The 17,937-nt window shown below is 41.4% G+C and overlaps 1 protein-coding gene across 1 annotated transcript in view; it reads right to left on the bottom strand.

The window, feature by feature from the left end:
• Positions 1-14,442, bottom strand: part of lrig1 (leucine-rich repeats and immunoglobulin-like domains 1) — a 186,710-nt gene extending 172,268 nt beyond the window's left edge. Inside the window, exon 1 of the mRNA XM_072472309.1 lies at positions 13,960-14,442. Within this exon, the coding sequence (XP_072328410.1) occupies positions 13,960-14,198 (239 nt within the window). The 5' untranslated portion in view covers positions 14,199-14,442. The remainder of the gene's footprint in view (positions 1-13,959) is intronic.
• Between the last annotated feature and the right edge of the window lie 3,495 nt (positions 14,443-17,937).

Below are 17,937 nucleotides of genomic sequence, written 5' to 3'. Positions count from 1 at the left end.
TCATCCTTGCATTCATCAGGATTCAGAAGAATACCAAATTCCAAAGGGAACAACAATTTACGCTGCATATGAGAGTGTCGATGGGTTGATAAGTGGATTGGCTGGTAGAGATATTGCCATGGACAATCCACGAGAGAACAGTAAACTTCCAAACTTTTGTTAAATTCAATCCAGGCAGGATGATATTGGTGAAGGCATTGCATGAGAATGACTGTCCCCCAAGTTGTTTAGTTGAGAAAGGCACAATGCATGGTGGACATGCTCTGTTTATAAAGGACAGGACCCTGTGTGGGTGAACCTACGTAGCTTCTAACATGTTGCTATGTAGCTTCTGACACTGCGAGCCTGCCTGATGATCTTAATTGTCAGTGTAATTCATAACACAATCAGGATTGTTTAGCAAGTGCTGTCCATTCGTCTAATAATATCTAATGTTGGACAGTATGTTTTGAGTTGTTGCAAGCACAGGTTGGTTGGATATTGCCAGTACTTTGCTGCAAACAGTCAAAAGGACTTGCGATTTGATATGATCCACAAATCATTGAGACAGAGCCCTCACACACAGGGCCCTGCCCCTGGTAAACAGAAAGAACATGTCCTTGCATTGCACCTTTTTCAACTAAACAAAGATTGGGGGACAGCCATTCCCTGGTTCATTCTCCATGGTAATGCATTGACCAGAGCCAACCTGCCTGGTTTGAAATTAAACAAAGGTTTTGCTCTGTGTTCCCTGGTGTATTCTCCATGGCAACGCCTCTGCCAATTAGAGCCCACTTGTCAAACAAATGGCACCCTTCTCGTGCTGTATAAACTACTGTTCCCTTTAGAACTGGCAAATATATCCTGATGAGCGCAAGTCAAAAATCGTAGCCACCGTCTTAGCCAACATGTCTCTTTATTCAGCAAAACTCATGTTCTACACTGCCACGCAACTATCTGATAGAAATAATCTACCGCATAATGATTCTGATATTTACACTTAGATGTTCGAAATAAATGTCTCAAAAGTATCACCAACAAGCCCATTATAAATGGATTTGAAATGGCACCTATACACAGAGATCTTATTGGGACAGCTTTCTGCATGGAGTTAAGAATCAAATTTCAAGTCGGAAGTCATGTCTATATGTTTTTAATAATGAGTCCCGAACTGACTAATTTTCTTAGAAAATGTCACTCCTTGCTCTAAAAGAATCACACTTTTCAAAAACATGTCATAGGAATTATCATTGGGACCATTAGTTTCCGATTTATATCAGAAATGGTCAAATTTGGAAACAATACTGAACTAACGTCAATGGATTTGCAGGAAGCAACTCAAAAATTGCAGCAAGATCTTTACAAAAAAAGGGCAGTAAAGAAGCAAGTGAATCTTGATGCAGACAAGTGCAAGATACTAACTGGAAGAAAACAAAATAGAACACGTTACCCCATAGACAGCTAAAGATGAAGATATGCAAGTCTTGGCACTCAGCACCAAAATGCTGGACCAATACACAATAGCAATAGAATATTATATATAAAACACTAAAATACAAATCAGAGAAAGTCAATTAAGCATTCTCAGTAATCACTCTGATGAACACAAAGTACTGTTTGCAGCTACTACGCAAAATTGATGCTACGGTAAAATGGCCTGTGTCTGAAAAATCCATACCAGAATTGCGAAAGAGAAGACTGCAAAGTTTTGTGACGAAAGGTGGTAATTATTTAAGTAAACATTCACAAGATAACTTGTGACTGCAACTGCAATAAGTTTTCTAAATATTAGTACGTATAGCTAAAACAGTTTGTTGTAGCCACGTCTGTGGCAAATCAGCATTTTCAATTGACTGACAACATGGAGATTCTGAAATCTCAGTTGGCCACTGTCTGTACAGGCAAATAAGTAAACACCAACTCCAGCAAAAGGAGTCAACTGGTAATGATGCAGCTAGTGATTTTTCAAGATCCTTGCAATGTATTGCACAGCCAACCACCAGTAATCCTTGAACATTTAGGATAGGGTAGCATGGCGGCGCAGTGGTTAGCACTGCTGCCTACAGCACTCAGGGTGCGGGTTTGATCCCGGCCCCGGGTCACTGCCCGTGTGGAGTTTGCACATTCTCCCAGTATCTGCGTGGGTTTCACCCCCACAATCCAAAGATGTGCAGTTAAGTGGATTGGCCATGCTAAATTGCCCCTTAATTGGAAAAACATAATTGGGTACTCAAAAATGTTTTTTAAAACATCAGCATTTAGGATTAAACATGCACAACCAGCGCATTAAAATTCAGGCACATAAAAAGCAATCACACCAGAAAGTGACATTGAAGGTTCAGACGGTCGTGCAGTGCTGGATCGAGGCGACAGAAGAGCTCCTACTTGACTGCTTGGAGTCAGTGGACTGGTCCATATTTAAGAACTCAGCAACCAATCTAAACGGGTATGCCACCACCGTCACAGACAAGTCGATAGTACGTGCGTTCCCCAACCGGAAACCATGGTTTAATCAGGAGTTTGACTCCCGACTGAAGGCCAAGAGGCGTTCACGACAGGCGACCCTGACCTATACAAGAAATCCAGGTACGACCTCCGCAAAGTCATCAGGGATGCCAAGAGACAATATCAGACTAAGCTAGAGTCACAGACTAACGTCACAGACTCTCGTCGGTTAGTGGCAAGGCATAAACAACTGTGTTGCGTACCCGCCAATCCAACCCCACAACCCACTTTCCGGCCAGCCCCCACAACTCCCCCAGCCCTGGCAGAAGCCCCCCAGCCAGCGGCACGATTGTCGGCAAAGTGTGGCAGTGTTGGACACTGCCCATACACTCTCTCTCTCTCTCTCTCGCTCACAGCAGCCAGCACACCAGGTTCACGATTTGAGAGAGCATACATGGACCATACCATCGGGAACTCAGCCCATCGGAGGTAAAGAATCGGTCACTAATGATATGCAAATGGTTGCAACTTCACCCACGTGGTGTGCACCCCACTGACGTCATTTTGGGAGAGGCGGAGCCACAATTTCAGCATGCGAGAAAAAAGTACTCCATTTGATTTGATGATGTAACATATAAGCTACACATTTCTCATTTTCAAGGCCTCACCAGACAAAAGATCCCATGGTGCTATTCAAAGAACCCTGGCCAATATTTATCGCTCAACCAACACCACTAAAATATAATGTAAATGAAATTTGTGGGAAATCAGGAAGCGAGCCCTGAAATTACACCATTCATCTATTTTTCCAATATTAATTCACACCTAAATGTTCTTCCAATGTGTACAGTGAAAGGTAAAAATTAACAAACTGAAAGAAACAGTAAACAGTGCAGGTGCTAATGAGAATCAAGTTCTGGGTATAATTTGACACCTATTTTTAATACACTTATTTCGAACCAGCATGCAAGCTGACATTTGTGCATATGGTTCTTTGACCTGGGGATGGAAACATTTGAGCTAAGAAAAGTGCAAGGAACTAGTGAATTATGTCTGAAATTCATATTTTAAACTGTAAATCAGCATTCATGCAAATGTTATGCTTAGCTGCAAAGGAAAAAGTTGTAATTTATCTCAGTGTGGTCTATGGGAGAGGTTTGCTGTGTGTGCATTCTAGCTATCATATTCCTCCACTTTACAACAGTGACTACACTTTAAAAGTACGAATTGATTGTGAAATTCCCTGTTCTAATACACATTAGGAAAGATGGGAATCCTCAAAGCAATGCCAAAACAAGATAATTTTTCCAAAAAGTCTGCATTACAATGGCTCAAAATTCGCAATTACAGTGAAGGCAAAACTGTTTGGGCTCACTGTTACATTGTAGAAAATTGTCACTTGCACAGTTCCAAGCAGAATTCCAGAAGCTGCTGTTAAATGCTACCCATTGTAAAAAAAAAAAGTCAATGAAAATGTTAAACCTGTTCATTTTTAAATTTTAATAATAATGTGCCAAGCCATAATTAGCTATGACAACCTCTCTGGTCCTGAAATTCTAATTTTGCAAATGTGGCATCTCACCTCCTCTGAAGAACATTGAAAATAAATCATGCAATTCTTCAAAAGTAAAAATTAATCTTAATTTTTGAATTTAAGCTTCTCCCTTAATCCCATGTACATATCCCAATCTTAATGTTTTACCGCCTGCTCCGCTGTCTGAGAATTCTTTGATCTCACTGACTGATCAGGCTGCCTGCCCTATTACTGAATGCTAAAGATCACCTTGAAATGGCACCAAATTCAATGTGAATCTACATTAGAGATTTTTTAAATGGACAGCTTCCCCTCCACGCACCCCCACAATGGAGTCGACGGGTCAATGCTTTTTTATTGCTCACTTCATCAAAAATCAGGGGTATCATTTCACTTCATGATTCAAACTGTGTATATTAGTTCAGCACCATAATTGCATCTTGGGTAATCACCCACGCAAATTTACAGTTCACTCCAGTTAATTTGTCATTAGAGCACTCGATAAATTCAGTGTTTGTTACAAATTTACTTTCACTAATCAATATCTGCTATTTCAGTCCATACACATATATAGCAAGTTTATTAATCCAACTTCAATAAACCTCGTTAAATAATAGATCCCAAGTTACATTTCGTTGTTTAGACAATTTAACTCCCAAGTGCAAAACTTAGTGCCAAGATTCTACCATAGCTAAATAGTCAATAATTGCAAACAATCTTTAACACTTTAATGCATAGTCATCCTCCAACTTTGTCAGGTGCTCATTATTTTTAATAACATTATTATTAACAATTGACTCACACAGGAAAATAGATATAAGATTTTTTTTAAATCTTAAATTTCATTAGCTTTACATGGTATGAGAAAAAGTAGGATATTTGCATCAGGCTGGTGTAAAACCTGGCAAACAAAATCCCTTTCAGTGCCAAGCAAATTGACTTGGAGCAGCCCTCAATATTGTGGAATATACTCCAAAACGAATGCCCTCCTAAACAAACAAACAAGTTTGCATAATGCAAGAATAGTCTTACTCCCCCAAAAAAAGAGCTCCCCTCCTATAACTAAGAAATAGCTAGACGCAATGATCTGGAATGCACTGATTTAAAGGATGGTGGACACAAATCCACTAATATGGTTCAGAAGGGAATTGGATATATATTTGAAAAGGAAAGATTGGCAGGATATGAGTAAAAAGCAAAGGAGTGGGACTAACTGGATAGCTCTTACAAAGAGCTGGCACAGGCACAATTGTTTGAATGTCCCTTCTCCTGTTATTCTAACAGAATTCCCTTTAACAAATGTCACAAATGCCCCTCTCCTTCACGCCCTGCAGATAAAACACTTGGTGTTAAAAAATGAACCTTTACACTAAAATATGAACCTTTACACTTTGCCAATTTTACACTATCCTGAAGTCAAACTCATGGGATTGGTATCTACAAAACAGCTCCCAGCCTTTACATCAAGTCTGGCTCTCTGTCCACAATATAATTTGATCTAATCAGGAGACCACAGACTTGAGCTAATCAAGGCACAATAAAAGTTACTACTGTTACTATCTAATGAAAGCCTCGTCATTTCATACACTTGATGTCGGCACATTAACTCCCAAATAATGTATGCATAACCAGTAACTCTCCTTTGGAGCCTCTTTGTGTACTCGTCTGAAATTTTTGTTAATCTGTATGGTCTAATTCAGTACTAGTCATGGCGCAGGATAGTCCTTTGGACTCAGCCACCATGAAACTGTCATGGTCTTACAGCAGTGGAGTAGAAAGAATGTTATTAGTCAGAATTGGATTCAAATCCAGACACCAAACCAAAAAAGATTCTGCCCCGACACAGTATTAAATATTTAAAAAACTTTTGCTCATTTAACATATTGATACATTTAACTGCAATCTGTCTGCTCACCAACAACTCAATCCACTCCAGGGTAGAGGTGGGATATGGAGAGACATTTTTGGAAATAATTATTGAATTCATTGCACATACAGTGGAAGCAGAATCTTTGAAGATTTTTTAAGGCAGAGCAAGATAGATTCTGAATTAATAAGGGGGTGAAAGGTTATCAGGGTAGGTAGGAATGTGGGACTGAGGTTACAATCAGATCTGCTATGACCTTCTGGAGTGACAGAACAGGCTCGAGGGGCTGAGTAGCCTACTCCTGCTCCTAATTTGCATGTTTGTATAAGAACCTAAGACTAACTAAATGAATTCTACACAATTACTCACTGGTAGGCAAATAAGCAACACAAGTCCAAAACTGATAAGATTATATGCAATTGTTTAAGAAAATGCATGCAATAGAGAGCAAACAATTAAAAATGTAGTTGTTAATCATCACTATTCCACTCCAAAATAATTCAAGCTCAAATTTACAAGTTTGATTAAAGAAAATGAAAACAGAATATAATCTATCCTACAAACAAATTACATCAGTAATTATGCATAAAATACTGGAATTCAAGTCTTCCATTCAGAAACTGAAATTCATTTTGGCTTTAAAGGTGCGCCAGCCCACGGGAAAAAGAGAAAAGTCAATCTGAAAAACACTAGATTAATAAATGCAAAACAAAGGATGCTTCCTTTATCCTTGCTTTTTTATTCATAATTCGTATCCAATTACCAACCAACCTCCAATTCCATATATTTTTTATTTTGCTAATACATCACTTCCATAGAACCTTTTCAAAGGCTTTCTGTAGACAACATCTATCATATTTAAAGAAAAAATGAATAACCAGTGGTTAGCACTGCTGCCTCAGCACCAGGGACCCAGCCTTGGGTAACAGAAATTTGCACATTTTTCTCCCAGTGGCAGCACGAGTTTCCTCCGGGGGCTTCGGCTTCCTCCCACAGCTCAAAGTGCTATATTGCCCCTTAGTGCCCAAAGACATGCAGGTTTAGGTGGATTGGCCAATGTGCGGGGCTATGGGTGGCGGAATGGGCCTAAACAGGGTGGTCTTTCGGAAGTGGCGCAGACTCAATGTCCAAATGGCTTCCTTCGGCATTGGAGGAATTCTATGATTCCAACTGGTGAAGCAGAACCTTGTAGTTTGCAATTAAATTCCGTTCAACTTCACCCTTGTTCACTGAACAATACAAGACTTTCAGCCATGAAGGCACAGAGCTCCACCTTAGCAACAGAATAACTTGCGTATTACATACGAGTGTATTCTTGATAATATAAACAGGGGGAGATCCACTAGTTACAAAACTGATCACATGTTTCCCCCCCCCCCCCCCACCCCCACCCCCACCCATCTATTTTTGCATTCCCAAATCAATAATCAAGATGTAAACCCCTGTACCTCCTGGAGTCCATTGATTAAACCACCACAAACTCCCAGTTTAATTGCTACAACTATAAACAAAACAGGTCTTAAGAAAAATGAAAAACAAACTGGTCAATTCTATTTTTATGGAAACCTAGCCAGAATACATACATGATGGTCATTGCACTTTTTTATGGTCATTCAATCTGTTACTGACATGTTATTGAACAAATAAATAAATTGTTACAAATTAGAGGAAAAGTAACATTTAGAAGTTATATATTTTGTACAAAATCTGCTATTCAGAATCACAGAATTGTTGCAGCGCAGAAAGCTGCCATTCAGTACATCTTGGCTCTCCAAAGGAGCAATTCACATACTGCCACTCTCCCGCCATCTCCCCACACATTCCATCTTTTCTAGAATTTCTAATTATTTGAAAATGTAGAAGTATTAATGATACAGAAAGAAGCCACTCTGTCCATCATGTAGCACCAAACTGAAAAACGAGCTACGCACTCTAATCCGATTTTCCAGCACTTGGCCCAAAGCCCTGGAGGTTACAGGACATCTTGGCACCTTTTAAATGAATTGAAGGATTCTGCCTCTAATACCCTTTCATGCAGTGAATTCCAGACACCTACCATCCTCTGGGTAAAATCATTTTTCCTGATCTTCCCTCTAATTCTTCCACCAGTCACTTTAAATCTATGAACCCTAGTCACTGATGATGCTGCTCAGGGAAATGGGTTCTTCCCATCCACTCTATCCCTCAATCTTGCACACCTCAATAAAATCTTCCCTCAACCTCCTCTGTTCGAAGGAAAACATCCCCAGTCTATCCAATCTTTCCTCACAGCGGCAAATTTTCCAGTCCTGGCAACAGCCTTATAAATCTCTTCAGTACTCTCTTTATTCTTCTGAAGAATCAAAATATTCAACTCATGTAAATTTGATCTTGAAATTAGAAGTATTCTAAAAGAAAGTTATTTTACGCAAAAAGGAAAAACAATTGAAAAATAATTGAGTCAAAAATGTTTAAATCGTGATAAAAGATTTTTAAACTACTAATGAAGCATCCCCTCGACTGTTAATAGTTACACAACTAAACTTAGGACACAGAAGCATTAACGTTCAATAGAGTTATTCTCAAAAGATTTATAAAATTTAACATAGAATTAAACAAATGCAATGGATGCAAAAGACCTCTTAATTCACAATACTGCCCAATTCTACCATTAAATTAGCAAGAATTTTGATGCTGAAACCATACTATTTTTCTCAAAGAAAAAAGATGGGGGATAAAGAAAAGTCATGACTCAATTTCTCCAAGTCAATCTCTACTGGCTTTAAACAACCGCTTTGAAAGTATTATTTGTTCAAGTATTTTCAAAGTGTGAAAGTTTTCTTTAGCAAAAGGATATATGCAACTTGAAAACATTAGCCAAGGTATCGGGTCAAACTTGGAAAATTACTACTTCTTGATTTCTCGCTAAAATAGCCAGTTGTTTCTTTTCTGATGCAAAAGAATCGGGGACCAACAATAGCACGTTTAGTAACTTGCTCTTGTATATTCAGACTGTGGTTTGACAGAAATTGCGATGGCAAATTTACAGCATTAAATCACGGTGGCACAAATCCTCCTGGGAACATTTTCCTACAGATCACTCACTCTTCCTTGTTAAATCTGCCCCCATTGTTTGCAAAACGATCGTAAAATAGATTTGGAAGTGAGACTTCTCCACATTTAACAATACTGCACTGCAGTGAATGTAAATTGAGGAGAGGAATACGAGAAGTTCAGAGGCCCTCATGATCATAGTGTTCATTATTTTAAAATCAGCACAAAGTTTTACCTTCAAAATTCACTGTCAATAAATGTGATATAACAATTTACTTCTAACAGCTTTCATTTTGAGTAGTCAAAATGTTAAAATTAGATACAATTTCACCCTGACAATAAGGCAAGGAGGAAAGGAAATGAAAAAATGAAATGAAAATCGCTTATTGTCACAAGTAGGCTTCAAATGAAGTTACTGTGAAAAGCCCCTAGTCGCCACATTCCGCCGCCTGTTCAGGGGGGCTGGTACAGGAATTCAACCGTGCTGCTGGCCTGCCTTAAAAGTCAGCTCTTTAGCCCTGTGCTAAAACAGGTTGTGTGAATTCAGAAAACTAAAAGTGATAGAGAAACTACATGCTTAACTCTAACCATATGCCCTTAATTTGGACAGAGTATTGGATTGTAGAACAAAATTCATAAGAACATAAGAACTAGGAGCAGGAGTAGGCCATCTGGCCCCTCGAGCCTGCTCCGCCATTCAATGAGATCATGGCTGATCTTTGTGGACTCAGCTCCACTCTCCGGCCCGTACACCATATCCCCGAATCTCTTTATTCTTTAGAAAGGTATCTATCTTTTTCTTAAAAACATTTTAAAAAGGAGCCTCAACTGCTTCACTGGGCAAGGAATTCCAGATATTCACAACCCTGTGGGTAAAGAGGTTCCCCCTAAACTCGGTCCTAAATCTACTTCCCCTTATTTTGAGGCTATGCCTCCTAGTTCTGCTTTCCCCGACCAGTGGAAACAACCTGCCCGCATCTATCCTACCTATTCCCTTCATAATTTTATATGTTTGAATAAGATCTCTCCCCCCCCCCCACCGGCATCCTTCTAAACTCCAATGAGTACAGTACCAGTCTACTCAACCTCTCGTCATAATCTAATCCCCTCAACTCTGGGATCAACCTCGTGAATCTCCTCTGCACGCCCTCCAGTGCCAATATGTCCTTTCTCAGGTAAGGAGACCAAAACTGAACACAATACTCCAGATGTGGCCTCACCAACACCTTATACAATTGCAGCATAACCTCCCTAGTCTTGAACTCCATCCCTCTAGCAATGAAAGACAAAACTCGATTAGCCTTCTTAATCACCTGTTGCACCTGCACACCAACTTTTTGCGACTCGTGCACCAGCACACCCAGGTCCCTCTGCACAGCAGCATGTTTTAACATCTTACCGTTTAAATAATAATCCATTCTGCTGTTATTCCTCCCAAAATGAATAGCCTCACACTTGGCAACATTGAATTCCATCTGCAAGACCCTAGCCCATTCACCTAACCTATCCAAATACTTCTGCAGACTTCCGGTATCCTCTGCACTTTTTGCTTTACCACTCATCTTAGTGTCGTCTGCAAACTTTGCCACATTGCACTTGGTCCCCAACTCCAAATCATCTATTCCAATTCACTCCTGTTTTTAATATGAAAACTATTTCTAGATGAAATACTAAAATAAATTCTATGAAATTGTGTCATATCAGTGCACCATTATTCAATGAACGCAAATGTAATATTTCAGACCTAGAGGCCAAACTAAGATCAGACCAATTTGCATGCTCAATTCACAGGACTCACCGTAGGGATCGTGTCCTTCTTGTTTTACTACCTAAAAAGAAACTTGGCCCCGAAGTGTTTTCAAGAATTTCAGTACCTATAAAGAAAATGAAGCTACCAAAAGTATTTCCACCCACACTCCCAACTGCCCCAGTTTTCTAATATTTAGGTATGTAGCATTGGTACTGATTATTGGTACTGATACTAAAAGTGCACTTTTACTTGTGTACAACAACTATAACATTTTGGTCTCTAACACTACAATTAAATGTGTAATAAGTCTGAAATTTACATGGTCCTATGAAACCGAAGTTAATACTTTACATATTGGGGCAGAAATTGTACACCGTGCTAAAAATATGAAATACCCACTTGCATTTTAAAAACTGCTTATTTTCTCAACAAGTTGTGAGTTCCTTTGACCCAGATAGCACTAACCATTTACTGTAGCAATGTTCCAAAAACACCAGTTATCCAATATACTTAAACCAAGTGGCCATTATCCACAAGCAAGGCCGGATGGTTAGTTCAGGTTACTTGACTGTGAATGCATCACAACCGAATATCATAGAATTTACAGCGCAGAAGGAGGCCATTCGGCCCATCGAGTCTGTACCGGCTCTTGGAAAGAGCACCATACCCAGGCCCACACCTCCACCCTATCCCCATAACCCAGTAACCCCACCCAACACTAAGGGCAATTTTGGACACTAAGGGCAATTTAGCATGGCCAATCCACCTAACCTGCACATCTTTGGACTGTGGGAGGAAACCGGAGCACCCGGAGGAAACCCACGCACACACGGGGAGAACGTGCAGACTCCGCACAGACAGTGACCCAAGCCGGGAATCGAACCTGGGACCCTGAAGCTATGAAGCAATTGTGCTAACCATTATGCTACCGTGCTGCAACCATTATTCATAAGCCCTTCCAGCAGGGTTTGCTGACCAAGAAGTGGGAATTCTGACCAATGTTCCCTCCCCATTCAAAATAGTAGGTGGTTATTCGACCTCTCAAGTTGCTCTGCCATTTGATAATATCATAGTTGATCTGATCGCTGCTTCAACTCTACTTTCCTGTCTACCCACTACAACCTTGGGCACCCTTATCAAGAATCTAACTAACTAACCCTTAAAGTTTTCCAATAACCCAGCCTCCACTGCTCTCGAGGGAAGGAAATTCTGCAGACTTGCAATCCTCAGAAAAGATTTCACATCATCTCAATCTTAAATAGAAAAACACTTTTTTAAACTGTGCCCCCCTAGTACTGGACTCTCACAAGGGAAAACATCAGCGACCACCCTGTCAAATCCCCTCAGGATCTTCATGTTTCAAGAAGATCACCTCTCATTCTTCTGAACTCTAATGTGTACAGGCCCAACTTTGCGTCATAAGATAACCCCCTTCAACCCAGGAATCAGATGAGCTAACCTTCTCTGAATGCATCTATTGAAATTGTATCCTTTAAGTAAGGAAACCAAACTGTACACAGTTCTCCAGATGTGGTCTCATTAGAGCCCTGTACAACTGCAGGAAAACTTCCCTATTTTTTAAAATTTAATTCCTCTTGCAATGTGACCACATCCTAATCACCTTCCGAACCATTTGTTATACCTGTATACTAAACTGTGATTTAGTAGGAATGTAGAGGCCAATTATAACATCATATTGCTATTTAACTGTGATTAGCTAACTTGACACAAAATAAGAGATTGAACCTATTATTTTCCCACTTGGTACAATTTACCAGAAAGCTTAACATTTGCCTGCAAATTATATAAAACGTCACCAATTAATCTGGCCAACTTTTTGGACAAGGAGAATGAAAAATGTATGCTACTTTACAACTGAACATTAGGTAATGTAAACAGAGAGTGGGGAAATCTTCACAATGTCTTAGCTATAGTCAATTATAACGTGTATTCAAAAAAAAAAGTATCGAAAGAAGCAAGCATTGCCGAGACACCCAAGAAAACGTCAATATAATATTTTCTAACAATTTATTGGGTTTATGGGAATAAATGAAAAACACGCAGATTTAACGGTCCTCCGCTTCAATATTTGAACCTCTCAGTTCACTCTACCCCTATCCCCAAGACTAGCATTTCCAGCTGACCGACATCGCTACAACATAAATTTATAAACCAAAGTTGCATCGGGCAATAGGACCATTTGGACACTGAACTCGAAGTAGGCATGCTGCCAATCAGCATCTCCGGGCAACAGCCAAGTGAATGAAAACCACGTCGCAGTGACAATGAACCGAACAGTTTCTGGAAAAACTACATCGCATCCAACAGAAGTGAGCCGCCTAATTACCTAGTTATGGGATTAGCACTCCAACGACTGAGCCCTGCACAGCAACAAGAACCAAACTTGGTGAAATTGTAAATGAAGATGCTAAAAGCTCAAACAATTAATCCCATCAACGGCAAAATAAAAGTTATTCAATTCCGAAACCAAAAAGTGAGAGTATATTGTGCTGTCTCTATTTCTGCAAGTGGCTCGTGGCTTTTCTTTGAAACTTACTGTTATACTAAATCGACTGCCTCGACAACAAACCCACAAAATTCACCTTTTTTTTTAAACCGACTGGGATAACATTAAATTCAATTCCTGAAATTCTACTAAGTAAGGGATTGTCTTCGGAGGAAAACTGAAGTTCCTTTAACCCCGTCTAACCTCCCCGAAACTTATCTTCGTCCACATGTTGTTTCACAACAATCGGTCTCAATACTTGAAACTCAAAACAAATCAAATGATCGCTGCTGAACCACAATATTGCTGCTCTGAAACTTTTCAGATGCTGCCAAATAGTAACTGCTCTCGGTTGCAGGATTGCAGACTGGGCATTATTCGTTCGTTTTGACAGTGCACGCAGATTGTTTTCATGAAGGGGAAAAAAAAACATTTCGCTATAAATCCCAGTACCAAAACTCTACTTATTCTCTTCCAACGCGAACAACCCAGAGACCAGCGCAATTCAATGTGAACTGCCAAGTCCGGTCCGCTACAAGTCAAATACACTTCAGCACATTCCTGGACTCGTTTCAAAGCTCACCGATGAGAATAATTATAATCCCCAAGAGGTCAATAATATTACGATATATTTTAGTTTTTATACATTCTCATTTTTAAAAGCAGACATGTAAAGGGACTCAACTTCTTCTCCTATGCACGGTGCATTTTGGAAGCAGCGCTAACAGCCATGAAGTTTGCACCATCAGTCGTGTGTGACTGGGTGGTAAATAGTGGATTGTGCCCCCTGTCCAAACCCTGACACCTCTTTGCAGCGGATGATTGAACATCTCGAGTGTACTTACAAGTAGACGACCCAGGCAGGCAGCTGGCGGGGAATGCGAGTCCAGGCCTGTTTGCTGCAATCCAGTTGCTCCCCGCTACACGTACAGCCCGGGATGCACGGCAAGGCCGGGGGGGTGAGGGGATGGAAGCCGGCTCCACGTCCCGGCCCTGTGCACGAAGCTGGCCGGGGTGCGGAAAGCGCCAGCAGCAACAGCAGCGGCGAGAGGAGGACGAACGCCGGCAACCCGAGCGCCGCCATCTTGCCTCGCACCGAGGAACCGCCGCTCCAGACACAAACCAAACGGCTGCTCCAGCCCGCAACGACCGAGGCGATCGATGTATCTCTCTTTCACAGACCACCCCCCCAAAATTCGAGAGAAAGCTGAAGTCAGTAGGCCCGCAGCCACCGCCGCTCCAGCTCTTCTCAACGAGCTGCTCACCCGGGGGTGGGGGGAGAGCGACCGTTAATATTAAACCGCTCGCGCTTCCCAGTCGCGACCCACTTTGGATGCAGCAAGCGCTCATCCCGCCTTTCCCATTGGCCCGGCCTCCGGATCACGTGAACAAACATTCGATGCCCCGCCCCTTCTCCCACAGGGCCCCCTTCCTATTGGATAATGGGAACATCAATCACAAGGGGCGAGAAGGGGGTGGGTTCAAATGGAACTCGACCCTCCCCCTTTCCAGGGTCGGGTGTGAAAAGTTCCTGTTCTTTTCCTTCCAGCTCACCGCGTTTAAAGGGCAATGCCCAGCGGGAGCCTCCTGTTGTCTAACTGCGCAATTAGACAGAGAGAGAAAGGCAGAGCCAATTTAAAGATGGACTATCACTTATTATTTACATTGTTTTTTTTAAATTTTCTTCTTCGTTAAATCTATTCCCAGTCCGTTGATCCCAGGAGAGTGCCAAATTGGCTGCCCACCGAGCTACAAATGCAAATTGGTGTGAAATATGTTCAAACGGCAATATTTTGTTGGCTTTTAAGAAGCGGAGTAAATCTATTTGCTGAAATTTGAAAATAGCACCGATTTTTTTAAATCTACCAATTTAAATTTTATTTTAATATATTAATCATTACAAAGCCCCGTGCATATAAAGTTTTTGGCGGTGTCTTCTTCAACCCGAATCCCCAAGGAAGTCTGACTGAAAACACAGCAGGCTCGTCAAGCACGCTGTAAGGAATAATTCCCAACTATTCACAAAATAAGCAACTAACTTTATTCAAATCATTGTTAAATACATTTATTTCCCGTCAAATACTTCTGCTAAAACAATAAAGGTACAGTGACTTATAAACATCGGGGAGGTTTGAATATTCTGCACACTTTGCCAGCTCCTTAAGAAGATTTTAAACGAAAAACGGCTTTCTTAGGTTGGCTATAATTGCTGATTTTGTTCTTTGCTTACAGATATAGCCTCCCGATATAGAAACCAGCAGCACATTTTGTCATATAGTAATCTAAGCAGTGGAAATCATGGAACCGCACTTTGTTGAACAAAATGTCACTTACTTTTATTCAACCACCACAATTTGTTTTTATTGGGAGAGATACTTTTAGAGTCGAACTATTAAGTCGCACTACGTTAGAAACACAATGCAATTGTATCTGGGGTCAATTAATTTTTGTCATGAATGAAATGGAACCAGCTTGACTGTCATTAAAACAGATGGTTAAACGATACACAATGATCAATAGTAATAGGAAAGATGTTAATGAGGTTAAAAACTGTTTGCCGATTCAAAAATAAATTATTATGATTTATCTCTAATCTGTCCCATTGTTCCAAATGCGGAAAATAACCTCCTCTGCCCTTTCCCCATTAAAATCGTAACTCACAATGTTTGAACGCTATTAAGAATTTTTACTGTTTGTCGATCTGAAGCTAACGCACGTGGATTTCCAGAGACGGACTTAATCATTTATTCACTTTCTCATTTGGTCTCAGATGCCGATTATCATCTCCAACATGTGGCACCCAGTTCTCTGAGTGACATCCACAAAAAGATCCACCATCGAGGAACTTGTTTCTTCGCTATAACGAATGAAGGTCATATTCATCGCAAAAAAAAACTGCTATTAAATATGTAAAAGTGCAACAGCGGGGCAAGTTTTCAGAGAGAGTTTGAGTGCACGTGGTTTCAAAAAAATCGACACAAGGTCCAAGGTGACCAATGCCAGAAGTGCACTGTGCGTATTTATGGGCAAGTTATTCGTTTGAAAAAACAACAATTTTAAAACGCTTTCAGAATTCTACTGCAACGGGAATGTGGGGAAAAAAAACGAACGTATATATATTCCACCAGCATGTTAACAACGATTATGTCTGCTCTCTGTCTTCTTTGCCCCCGTCCGGCTCTCCAATCCCTTTCGAAAATCCATTCAATGGGTCAATAATGGTGATTGTTAGCATGGACCACTTGCTTGGGCTCCTACCTGGCTGAAATTTTAACCGTTCTTCGTTTAGGAGAGCTCTTTCCATGCGTGGGTCATTTATGGACTTTTTCTGTACAAACCAGGTTTGACATCCCGACACCATGTTGTGTTAGGCTGAAGATCTATTTTTTAAAAATATATTTTTTGTTCTCCTTTTTCACATTTTCTCCCAAATTTACACCCACCAACAATAAACAATAATCAGTAACAAATATGTCAATCCCCATAGCAATAACAACAATCCCATCCTCCCACCAAACCCAAAACATTAGCCCACATGTTCACACAAACAAATGACAAAAAGGAATTAGGGATCACCCACAGTCGCCATTAACACACACAGCCCCCCTCCCCCAACCCGCCCCAACTAATGTTTGATGTTATCCATGATGTGGAGATGCGGCGTTGGACTTGGGTGAGCACAGTAAGAGGTCTTACAACACCAGGTTAAAGTCCAACAGGTTTGTTTCGATGTCACTAGCTTTCGGAGCGCTGCTCCTTCCTCAGGTGACTTCTTACAATGTTATCCAGTTCTTGAAAGTGCATAATGAATAATGCCCATGAATTGTAGAACCCTTCCATCCTTCCCCTCTGTTCAAACTTAACCTTCTCAAGAGTCAAGAATTCCACCAGGTCCCCCCGCCACGCCAGGGCATAGGGTGGAGAGGTTGCTCTCCAACCTATCAGGATCTGCTTTCGGGCAATCAACGGGGCAAAGGCTACAACATCTGCCTCCGCACCCGTTTCCAACCCTGGCTGGTCCGCCACCCCGAATATGGCCTCCCGGGGGCCCGGGTCCAGTTTCACGTGCATCACTTTAGAAATTACCCTAAAAACCTCCTTCCAGTAATCCTCTAGCTTTGGACACGACCAAAACATATGAACGTGATTAGCGCTCCCCCCACCCCGCAATGTTCACACATCTTCTACTCCTTCAAAGAATTGGCTCATCCTCGCCCTCGTGAGGTGTGCTCTGTATACCACCTTCAGCTGTATCAGCCCGAACCTCGCGCACGAGGTGGAGGCATTCACACTCCGGAGCACCTCACACCAGAACCCCTCCTCCATATCCTCTCCTAACTCTTCCTCCCACTTTGCTTTGATCCCTTCCAGTGGTGCCATCTCCGCTTCCAAATAGCTCCGTAAACCGCCAACACTACCCCCTTCTCCAGTCCCCCTGTCGTCAGCACCTCCTCCAGCAATGTGGAGGCCGGCTCCACCGGGAAGCTCTGTATCTCCTTCCTGGCAAAATCTTGAACCTGCATGTATCTAAACATTTCCCCCTGCTCCAGCCCACACTTCGCTTCCAGCTCTTTCAATCCTGCAAACCGACCCCTAAGAAACAAATCTTTTAGTGTCTTAATCCCCTTCTCCTCCCATTTCCGAAAATTTCCATCCCACCTCCCTGGCTCAAATCTGTGGTTTCCCCGAACCAGCTTTTCCCTTGACCCTGCCCCCAACCCGAAGTGTTGGCGAAATTGCCTCCAAATTCTCAATGAAGCTATTATTACCGGACTCCCTGTGTATTTCCCCGGGGCCATCGGGAGCGGCGCTGTTGCTAGTGC

The sequence above is a fragment of the Scyliorhinus torazame genome, chromosome 13, assembly GCF_047496885.1.
Source record: "Scyliorhinus torazame isolate Kashiwa2021f chromosome 13, sScyTor2.1, whole genome shotgun sequence".
Taxonomy (NCBI): Eukaryota; Metazoa; Chordata; class Chondrichthyes; order Carcharhiniformes; family Scyliorhinidae; genus Scyliorhinus; species Scyliorhinus torazame.
Note: the sequence above shows the minus strand (reverse complement) of the source record. Positions and strands in the feature narration are given on the sequence as shown.